This window comes from Sciurus carolinensis, chromosome 7, assembly GCF_902686445.1.
Source record: "Sciurus carolinensis chromosome 7, mSciCar1.2, whole genome shotgun sequence".
Lineage (NCBI taxonomy): Eukaryota > Metazoa > Chordata > Mammalia > Rodentia > Sciuridae > Sciurus > Sciurus carolinensis.
Genome location: NC_062219.1, coordinates 21,466,467 through 21,478,313, shown reverse-complemented (window position 1 = coordinate 21,478,313; position 11,847 = coordinate 21,466,467). Strand labels below are relative to the sequence as shown.

At 39.3% G+C, this 11,847-nt stretch overlaps 1 protein-coding gene across 7 annotated transcripts in view; it reads left to right on the top strand.

Moving 5' to 3' along the window:
- Positions 1–11,847, top strand: part of Utrn (utrophin) — a 517,740-nt gene that overhangs the window by 141,859 nt on the left and 364,034 nt on the right. For all 7 annotated transcript variants that reach the window (XM_047558901.1, XM_047558897.1, XM_047558902.1 and 4 more), the window contains 2 exons: positions 6,046–6,169; positions 7,837–7,924. In XM_047558901.1, the coding sequence (XP_047414857.1) occupies positions 6,046–6,169; positions 7,837–7,924 (212 nt within the window). The remainder of the gene's footprint in view (positions 1–6,045; positions 6,170–7,836; positions 7,925–11,847) is intronic.

Sequence of the window (11,847 nt, the reverse complement as noted above, 5' to 3'; positions counted from 1 at the left end):
AGGATTCCAGTTTTATCAGATAATTTTCATTTTGATCATAAGCTGTCTCTGCCTCCTAGTAGCCTCCTCTTGGAGGACCACTGTATCTCTGAGTTGCAAGCAGCAGCTTGTAACCTTTACTCTTGGAGCCGAGGCAGCCAGGAGGAAGATGCTCTGATGTTAATGCTGGCACGGATCTTACGCTTCCCGAGTGCCTGGTAGCTGCCAGATACATCTGACAGCGCATCTCTCAGTGCTGACTTTGTGCATTTGAAAGAATGGAAGGTTGGAAAAGACTAGATGCATCACTATGAAAGCTTCATTTAAACATGTCTATAGTGTGTAGGGAGATTTCTGTGCAAGAAACAGAAGACTGTACCCAAAGTGGCTTAAACAGTGAGGTCCTTACAAGAAGTATAGAGGTAGAGCAATTTTCATGGGAGAGTGTTCTTTGACACCCCTCTGCCTTACTCTGCCAGCTTTTCATCCCCAGCCCTCCTTTCATCCCCAGGGGAATCTCCTGCTGAGAAGACAGGAGATTCCTCTGGTATCACTGACCAGAATTCATCCTTTTACCTTTATGTTTTATTTATGTTTTTTATGTGGTGCTGAGGATCAAACCCAGTACCTCACCATGCTAGGCAAGTGCTCTACCACTGAGCTCAACCCCAGTTCCCATGCGGACATGAGAGGTTGAGATGGTCTGTTTTTTTCAGTCTCTGTAGTTTGGGTTCTGGGGGAATCGGGTAGTAAGGGGGAGGTAGAGAGAGGAGACGGTAAGCAACCAACTCTGAGTACCGAAGCTATCTACTCCACGACTGGATTAATGCAGACATTCCTTCAGTTAATTCCTGGACAGTTAGAGGCTTGAGCTTTAGAGTAGAAGGCGGTTAAATATCATTAGAAAGGTTATTTTTGTGCCTGTAGTCTGCCCCCTCTAATCCACCCATGTGTGCTTGTTCTTTCTGGAGTCGTATGGAGTCACATAGCCCCTATTCAGAGTTTGAAGACAGCGTTCATATTCTGGTTCTCATTGTCCTAAAGTCCACAGCATCTGTAAGTATTCCTAGTGTTACTGATGTGGTTCCAGATCTTCATGGTGCTCTAGAAGCCACTATGAACTTGTCTTACGGTGGCCTGCCTGAGCAGCTGAGAGTCGTAGATAACCACCTCAGCTGTAAAGCATGCTTTCTTCTCTTCTCTTGATGCCCCTGTTGGTGGTTTTTTTTTTTGCCAGTTTAGGGCATAGCTGGACAGTCATTTTCTACAATCTGGGTATCTGTTTTTGTGATCTGAGATCACTTTATCACTTTTGCTCATTTTGAGGGCAGTAGTATGCTGAATTTCCAGGTCATTTCACATGTTGAAATGACCTTTGGATGGTCTTCCTCTTCTCTGAAAGGTTGGATAAATAGGTAGGATGACAGGAGGCATCTTCTGTTTGTGCAGACACCTTGACCCCTGGGTGTTTACCCAGAGCATCACAAAATACCTTCCATATACAAACCCAAACTCTGGAGACCCAGGATTCTCTGAAATAAAAGGGTTTAGTGAATAGGTACAGATGATAGCAAGAAAGGATCAGGTCCTGGACAAGTTCCAAATCTTCCAGCAGCAGGATTAGATAGAAATCTATCTGCTGGACTTACGAACCAAGAGCAACTGTATAATGAAAATTTGGAGAAAGAAAGCATAAATTGTATGCAGTGAACTTAATTAACTATAGATAAGAGGAGCAGAATAGTATAGTGCCAAGCAGGGAAAGTTTGGGGACAGAAGAATGGTCCATAAGGAAAAATCCTCTTGCTTCAGGATTGATGGGCGTTAGTAGTCTGGAAAGTTCATATGTCAACAGGGGTGATGTATTTAGGGGTCAGCCACCTGGGGTGTTCAGTCAAGGTTTTAACTTACATTCAGGAATGTAGAGCAGTCTTTTGTTCATTTTGACTGGTAACTGTTAACTGATTAACTTTCCTTATCTCTTCCCACTCCATCCTCCAATCTTTGTAGTTAAATTTAAATATCCCAGAATTTTTGTTTTATCACATATTATAGGAAAACCTACCTTGGGGAGAGGTCAGTTTATTTATAATTCACTAGAAACACATCAAGAGAATTTTCCCAAAAGAATCAAGATGACAACCACAGCAGCTGCTTAAAGTACCAAGAACCCTGCGGGCAGGGTTAGGGTTAGGGTTAGGGTTAGGAGGACTGGCTGCCTCAATTGAGGCCCAGCCCTGCCATTTGCTAGTGAGCTCAATTCTGTGACCTCAGTTTCTTCAGCTCTGAAAGGGATAATAACAGAATATACTTCATAGGGTGATCGTGATTCTTAGAGTTAATAATATACATCAAATGCTCGGTGTTTTAGTCAGTGGATTAGACAAAGGGGAATGAAGGGAAGGAAGGGGGAATGGGAATAGGAAGGACAGTAGAACGAATCAGACGTTACTAGCCTATGTGCATATATGATTACACAACCAATGTAATTCCACATCATGTGCAACCAGAAGAATGAGAAGTTATACTCCATATATGTGTAATATATCAAAATACATTCTATCATGCATAACTAATAGGAATAAAAAAAGACCAAAAGGAACAATTTGAGGAGGAAACATTTATTTTGGGGCTCATAAGTTTCAGAGGTGTCAGTCCACAGATGGCTGACTCCATTGCTTTGGGCCCAACGTGGGACAGAATGTTAAGGCAGAAGAGTTTGGGTGGGGAGGAAAGCAGCTTAGAACAGAGAGCCAGGAAGCAGAGAGGGAGAGTGAGCAATCGAGAGTGTTCTACTTGCCGAGGGCAAAATATAAATCCCAAAGGCATGGCCCCAGGGTCCCCCCTTCTCTAGCTTCACCCTACCTGCCTACAGTCACCACCCAGTTAATTCCTATCAGAGGATTAATGCACTGATTAGATTAAAGCTCTCCTAACCTAATCATTTCACCTTCAAACTTTCTTGAATGGTCTCAAACAGGAGCTTTCGGGGACACCTCTTGTCTAAATCAGAACATTCTACCTCTGACTCCCAAAAGATCATGCTCATCTCACAATGAAAAGTACATTTAGTCCTTTCCCCGAGTCCCCATGGTCTTAACCAGTTCCATGTCTGCCAAATGTCCAAGTCCAAACTCTCTACTGTGACCTACGGCACACTCACAGCATTAGCCTCTGTAAAAATCAAAAGCAAGTAACATGTTTAACAAGAGTACAGAGTAAACATTTCCATTCCAAAAGGAAGAAATAGGGGCATAGAAAGAAAGGATAGGACCAAAGCAAGACTGAAATCCAGTTGGGCAAACAAGTCCTATAGCTCCACCTCTGGCATCAGGAGCACATGGCATGGCAAAGTTCTCTCCAAAGGGCTTGTGTAGCTCTGCCCCTATGGCTTTACTGGTTGCAGCCTACATGACCCTCTGTTGAGTTGTACCTGTTCAATTCCTGCACATTTCTTCAGCAGATGTTGCACAGACTGGCATTTCTTACTGAGTAGTTATGGATACTAGCAATAAAGGATCAGGTCCTTTCTTGGATAAAGGACCTGCAGCTCTGGCTTAGTCCTCTGAGCTCCATGCATTGCCCTCTCAGGGGCTGCCTGCAGGGTCTCCAACCTTACTGCACTTTGCCTGACCTCCCTGGCCTCCTTTGAAATCTTGGTGGAAGCCTCCATGAGTCCCTAACTTCTGTATCTTGCATTCTTGCAAAACAAGTACCACGTGGTTGGTTTCCAAGTCTGCTTCCATCTTGGACAGTAGCAAAGCCTCCAGGGACCATGACTTCCATAGCCTCTGAGTGCCTGGATAACTGAGCATGGTGAAACAACTTCCTAGGTCCCACCGTACAAATAGGATGCCCCATACGTCTCTTCTCAAAGAAATTTTAATTTTTACACCTTTCAGCCTGAGATGGATTTGGTCTTGCCAATTTGAGATGCTGTCAAGTCAACCTTCCTATTATTTCTAGGTAAAGCATTTAGTGTTTCTTTAGTGGCTGTATTATCTTTAACAACCATACTATCTTTAGCCCCAGTTTTACTTGCAATTTTCTGGACAAACTGCAAGGTTTTCAAATCTTTCTGCTTTGTTTTCTGGTCCAGATTATCACGAAAAATTGGCTAAAAGCTTCCAGCAATATTCATGCCACCTCCTGAATGTTGTGCTGTCTAGAAATTTCTTTTATCAGATTAATTAGTCTGCCACCTTTAAATTCAGCCTTACAGAAATTCTCAGGATGTGGGCAAAATGCAGACAATTTCTTAGCCAGAACATAATGTGAAATGATTTCTAGTCCAATTTCCAAGAGTCCTCCTTTTCCTCTGAAACCTCATGAGCCCAGTCTTTGCTGTCTTCAGCCCATTGACATTCTGGTCTTCAGAGCTCCCGCTGGAATTGCTCATTAAGCTCTGCTTACAACAGTCTGAAGTTTTTCTGGATGGCATCTCTAAAAGTCTCCAAATTTCTCCCACAAATTCTCAAAAGCTCCAAAAGCTTCTGAGCCCCATGGTCAGGTTAGTCACAGCAACAGTCCCACTTCTTGGTACCAATTTCTGTTTTAGCTTTTTCACTGCTGCAACCTAAAGACTTGACAAGAACAATTTTAGAGGAGGAAATGTTTATTTGGTACTCATAATTTCAGACATATCAGTCCGTAGACAGCTGACTCCATTGCTCTTGGTCCTAAGTGAGGCAGAACATCATGGTGGAACAGTATAGTAGAGGAAGCAACTCAGAACATGGAGCCAGGAATCAGAGAGAGTGCCCCGCTTAACAAGGACAAATTATAAACACAAAAGGCATGCTCCCAATGATCCACCTCCTCTAACTACAATTACTACCCATTAAAACCTATCAGAAGATTAATGCACCGATCAGGCTAAAATTCTCGTAACCCAATCATTTCTCCTCTAAATTTTCTTGAATTGTCTAACACATGTACTCTTGGGGGGATACCTCATATCTAAACCATAACCCTCAGCGAAGGGTCTGGTCTCTGGCCAGCAATCTCTTGTTCCTCCTTGTGGTAGTTTTGACCTGCCTTTGCAGCACCTTTCCATTCTGTCCACTTTCCTCCTTTCCACTGTCACTTCTTAGTTCTGGGGTTTCTCCACACTTGCCTCTCTTTAATTCTGTTTCCTCTGTGAACTCAAAAGAATGAATAGAATCAAATCAGTTCCATTTTAAAGTCTTCCACTGACTCTTAATTGTTCTTTGGTTAAGGTCGAATTCCTTCATGTCTCCTGTAAAGCCTTCCATTAACTGGTCCCTGTGATTCTTGGCCACCTTGTCCATTATCCTTACCTGCAGGTCCTTGCTGTCCCAAACACACATAACTATTTGCATAACTTAATTCATTTCTCCCTCCCTCCTTCCCTCCCTCCCTCCCTCCCTCCCTCCCTCCCTTCCTTCCTTCCTTCCTTCCTTCCTTCCTTCCTTCCTTCCTTCTTTCCTCCCTCCCTCCCTCCCTCCCTTCCTTCCTTCCTTCCTTCCTCCTTTCCTTTTTCTTTTTCATAAGGAAAACTCCTAAGCATAGCCATTGTTCTACACTGGGAGGCTGTCCCTTCCCCATTGGATTAAGAGCCATTCCTGTGAATTCCTGGGATTCTTTTGTGATTGCTCTTGCTTGCTATTGACCGGAGGCTTCTTGCGTCTTATTCATCTTGATATCACAGCCCAGTGATATCAAGTGCCAGCCAGCCTGGCATATTGTACTTGGTAATTACATATGGGACAAAAAAGGCATTCAATTTGGGAATGTCTGAACTTGATTTCTTCTGTTACTATCTAACCAAATCTAGTTCTTATTATCTTTAAGAGTTTATAAAAATACAAGGGGTTCCTTCCAAAGTTAAAGAATTATAATTTGTGTATTCATTTATTAATATTATAGTATTATTACTCATACTCTTAATTGCACATATATGATCTCAGTGTGGTTACCATATTGCTGGGTTACTATTTGGGAGCTTTGAAAATCCACACCTGATGGGCATTTGGAGTGTTCTTTCTTGAACCGAGTAAAACAGGAAAACAAATGAGAGGTGGTAACATCTGAATATTAACTCAGGTTTGATGCCGTAAGTGCAGAGCTGATGAACTGGATTTTGAAATCAAAGACTGCCATTCAGACTTCAGAGATTAAAGAGTATAAGAAGATGCAAGAGACTTCAGAAATGAAAAAGAAGTTGAAGGTAAAATATAAAACAAAAATACTGTAGTGAATAAAATATTTCATCAGGCTGGATTTGCTTTTAGCATAAGGATGTGATGGGACCCAGTGAGATAAATGCAGCCATAAGATAGCTTTTAGAACACTGTAGTAAATTTTGAAAACTTTTGTCCTGGCTGTCAGAGGGTCCCCTGTCCTGGAGGATTGTTTCTTCTTTTGTCCTCCACTACTGTTCAGGTCTGCGTGAGCCACACTTCCTAAGGTTATGATCCAGTTATCATTACTATTTTAAACTTGTTTAGATCTACTTGAATCTAGTACCTCATAACTTACGACTTTGTGTTATTCTAAAGACATTTTTGCCTTCTGAATACAAGAAACTCTTTCAGATCTCAAAATTTCTTCAATATTTCTCTTTAAAGAAGATACACTTAAAAAAATACTGTCAACCCTTTGTAGCTACGGGTTCCATATCTGTAGATTAACCAACTGTGAATTGAAAATATTGGGAAAAAAATTTCTAGAAAGTTCTGGAAAGTAAAACTAGAATTTGCTATGCACTGAACACTTAGAATCCCTGAGAATGAACCCATGTGTGGACACTCCCAGCTGTGCCATAGCCTCCTGCCATCCCATATCACTCACCTTCCACCTCTCCAGTACTCCTTGCTGACCCTGAGTCTTGCTCTTGTACTCTACAGCTATAAGGATGATGGTCTTTGTACTGGAACTCATGTAGACTTATTTCCTTGTCATAATCTCCTAAAAAATACAGGCAATCAGCTATTTATATATCATCTACATTGTCCACATATTATAAGTAATCTAGAGATGATTTAAAGTACTCCAGAGGATTGCATGGGTTAACTGAACAGTATACCATTTTACGTAAGGGACTGACATCCTCAGGTTTTGGTGTCTTCAGGGGTGTCTTGGGTCCAGTCTTCCACAGATCCTGAGGGATGACTTTATGAAAATTAAGAACCAGACCTTAAATCTAAAGAACAAAATGCTTTAGTCTGGGTTCTAAATAGTATTGTCATTCTTCAAAAGTAATATATGAAATGTACTGTGATTGAAGTTAACATCAGACTTTAGACATATAACAACACCAAGGAATACCATGGAACCTCCAAATATTTCTCTTCTTTTTTTTTTTCTTTTTTTAAATTCATTTTTATTGTAAACAAATGGGCTACATCTTGTTTCTCTATTTGTACATGAAGTAGAGGCGTACCATTTGTGCTCTTTTTCTTGTTAATCATTTTTCTTTCAGTGACCTCTCTCATAGCTCAGTCAGTTCTTTTGACTCAAACCATTATTTTTATGGTGTGGAATACTGAGACTATGTTTGTGAATAGATACCCTGGATCTAAAACATAAATTTTAATGATTTCTTCTTGATAAGAACTTATAATTATAGTGCACATTCTTTCTTATAAAAGAAGCTGAAGTTTTTAGTTGCTGTTATTATTGTTTAAATTTCTCTTTTCAGATTTATTCATCTCTGGCAGGCTGGAGGGTAGCCTGAAATCATATAGTTTTTATTGTAATTTTATTTTTGTAAACTTTGACTGAAATGCCTAAAGAAAATTTGAGAGGGACATTAAACATAAAATATTAAAGTAGAATCAGCATTTTATTAAGAAGAAAGTTTGCACTGTTCTTATATTGGAACTTTGTCTTCAGGGATTAGAAAAAGAACAGATGGAAAGAAGCCCCCAACTGGATGAATTAAACCGAACTGGACAAATTCTTTTGGAGCAAATGGGAAAAGGTGAGACCCTTGATTTTTTTTTTTCCAGATTATTTTAGGTGGTAACATTGAATAATATTGGCAGTTTGACATATTGAAGAACTAACACTCTACCCTCCTTTTGCTAAAAAAGTGATTTTCAATTTTTTTTTTAGGCAGCAGAATCTTTTAAAATGAATTTTATAGGGAAGCTAATTATCAAAAAAAGATAAAAGCAAAGTCGTTCTGCTTTTATATGGGGTCAAGGAACTAGAAGTGAAACCTCAGCAGGATAACTAAAGTTCAGTGGTGTAGATAATTTTAAAACCTCATCCTCTGGGGTTATGTATTGGACATTTTTCTCACAGGGGTGTAGCAAAAGAAACTTTACTTTGACAATCCCTGGGAAATGAAGTTACATTAAGGTAAATCCCTTAGTGGTATCTGAGTTTTTGATCACGTTCAGTACAATATATTATTTTATTCTAGGCATGTTTTTAATAGTTTGATTTGATGTTACTTGTATTTGAAATTTTTTCTTGGATTAAAGCACTTTTAAAAAAGGATTAATATTCTTTTTCTGTGCAGTTTAGCATACGGTTCTCTCTTTGGTCTAACTCTGAGGGATGTTTCTTATATACCCTATTTCCTCTTAAGAATGGTCAGAGCTCTGTGGTCTCCTATTGCTCTCCCTGACCAACGCGGTAGATAACCAAGGCAGAATTGGGAATAATAGTTTGACAAAAATCTTCAAAGCAGTGGTTTCCAATCTTTAGTTTTTGACTTTTTATTATGGAAATTGTAACTATATACAAAGCAAATAGAGTAGTGAACCCTTTGTACAAGCTACCCACTTTGAAAATGATCATAACTTGCCATTCTTGAATTATTTATACCTTTGCCACTCCTTGCCCTCTTGACTATTATTATTTTTTGTCAGTTTTTTTTAAAGTAAAATTTGATTACCTTGAAGTATATGAAACCTAGCGGTGCTGCTTTGACAGATAACCTTGTGTAACTTACATGTGCAAGTCACTCAGAAGCTTTTCTCATGTCCCTTTTGGCTGAATCAGTTTCCCTCCCCATCATGCCCCCAGAAACAAACCCTGCTCTTTATTTTTTTGACCTTACATTATTTTTGCCACCAGACTTTGAGAAATTACGTCAGCTTATTTCATATATACATATGACTATATATATATGTGATATATATATGAGATTTATACACAAACACATAAACACAAAATATGTAACCTATATCCACATATGTGTCCCATATATATTCATTTATTTCTAAATTAGGCAACTGTAACAGTCAATCCATATAATTAGCTAAGTTTAATTTTTTTCCTTAAAAAAAAAAAAATCAAGTCACATGCAGTGGGACATGCTGGTAATCACACCAACTTGGGATGCTGAGGCAGGAGGCCAGCCTCAGTAATTTAGTGAGACCCTAAGCAGCTTAACAAAATAAAAAAGCATAGGACTGAGGGACTGGGGATGTGGGTCAGTGTCCCCTGGATTTAATCCCTGGTACCATAATTTCCCTTGAGATGCTGATTCTTGCAATCATCATAGTAAGCTGGATGTTGAATTTATGTCCATTGCTTTCATAGATTCTTTACTTGTACCTCAAGACTCTGCCTAGGGACTCTGATGTGTCTGATGTAAAAGTGGGGTGGCTTCTTGATTGAGTCTGTCCGCTGAAATTACCACACATCTGTTAGCTTTTAGTCAATGGGCAGAGGCAGAACCGGCGAAGATCCAGAGGGAAGACTGGCTGGGTAAGAAGCTGGTGAGAGGTGTCGTGTTATATCGAGGACAACCATGACTTGGGGACTGGGTGGACTTGTGTTCTCCTTTCCTTTTTTAAATTTCTTGACTTTGAAGAGGTCAGGGAACACTTTTGTTTCTTTGCTTCTGTGTCTAGAAAGTCAAAGAGTTCATTAGCTGACTTAGCTTTTGTTCAATAAAATCTGTGAATAGGCAGCTCCTGAAAATATGCACTCTGGAAATTGAATTTACGTGAAAGTGCTACTCACAGAGGTCAAGTGCAGCATTGTGGAGTGCAGGATATGAGGCTTTATTAAGGAATGGATTTTGTGACCTAATGTATGTGCTTGTTCAGTGTCTTAGGAAGCTTTGAATATTTTCACTTATTTTTTTTTGAGCTTTATTAGAGCTTTCTAGCTTTCGTTAGAGAACTGTAATTCAATTTTTTTTAGAAAAGACATATCTGTTATTAAAATTTTTTAGGATGAGCTGGGAAGCTGAAAAATGGGGACATTGATCTGAGAAGATGTATTTTGGGTATACTTTCTCACTTTTTGTGGGGAGTGTCTGCCTTTCATTAAAAAGAAAAGGGATATTTTTCTGTCTCCTACCATTTTAGCCATTATTACAAATTTTCAGTGTCATATGTAAATTTTCTACATGTGGTAGGTGCTGTTACCTTTTTTTTCCTCTTTCTTCCTCTCTGGGATTGAACCCAGGAGTGCTTAACCACTGAGCTACATCCCAGCCCTTTTTATATTTTATTTAGAGGCAGGGTCTCACTGAGTTACTTAGGATCTCACTAAATTGCTGAGGCTGACTTTGAACTTGTGATCCTCGTGCCTCAGCCTCCTGAGCTGCTGGGATTACAGGTGTGTGCCACTGTGCCTGGTCTCCTGTTGCTGTTTTAATACCAGGGATGTTGAATAGAGCGAAAGCATACTTGGGTGCATATCCACTGTCCCTCTCAAGAGTTTGAAATAAATTTTAGAACATGAATAACTAATAACTTCTTCTAAGAAGTTTATTACAGAGTGAAATGTGGCCAACATTCACCTAGGTAAGCATGCAGATAAATAACTTTGTTCTGTTAGAAAAAGCAAATAAAATTCTTCAGTAAAACAGAATTCACTGTTTTCCTGAAACCAGTTCTGTCAAAAAGCCCACTACTGCCAAGTCCCTCAGGGTTTCCCTGCCTAATGCACTTAAGTTTTGAGATGTCTCATAGAATATAAGCATGTTTTAAAAAAACGAAATAGTTGATTTTGTTTGACCTTCCCAGTTGATATAGCAAATTTTCTTGCTTTAGCTTATCTTGTTCCTGGAGATTGTCAAATAATATCATAGTTGGGACTTAACATAGTGTGACTCTATGAATCAACACTTATTATGACTGGCTAAGTATGAAAACCTAGGAACTTTGATGGTGGTCCTTTGTTTTGTTAATGTTTCCCTTGATTTCAGTAGTTATGGGTTGAAAGGTATAAAGTTAATTGAGAGGAAGTGGCAGGAAGGTGTTATATTTTGTCCCTTTTAGATAATTAAAATGAGGTGCTTTTATTAATTATTACTGATTTTGACTTTCAACTAGTCATACTCTTTTTTTTTTTTTTTTTTTTTGCAGTGCTGGGGATTGAACCCAGGGCCTTGTGTCTGACAGGCAAGCACTCTATGAACTGAGCTATATCCCCAGCCCAACTTGTCATATTGTAGAAAATTTGTAGTTGGGTCTCTTGGAGCAAAACAATTTTTTTTAAAGATAGCATGCAGTTTTCCATTTTCAGGATGCAATTGCATTTTAGTCATAACTTGACATCATTGCAGCCAGAAATATCTCAAACACAGAGAAGGGGAGATTTCACCTTTTAGAACTGGTTTGAAGGGTGAAATGAATGGGTTGTGAGAGATTGTGAATAAATAACTGAAGAAGTTGCTTTAGCTGCCCCGTTACCTGCAATGAGTACCTCTTAGCTGTTTTCTAGTGTGGTAACAATTTTCCATTTCAGGAATTTTATTTACCAGCTTAATTTTCTTTCTTGTTTAGCAATTTAATAAATCGCCCTGATATAGAAGTGAAATGACTGATGTTATTCTGCCCATATCCACCTAGACTAGAGATGATCTAGCAGGAACAAAAGCCTGGATCTCCCTTGTGCAGATAGTTTGTCAGGAAAATCATGATTCATTGTGTT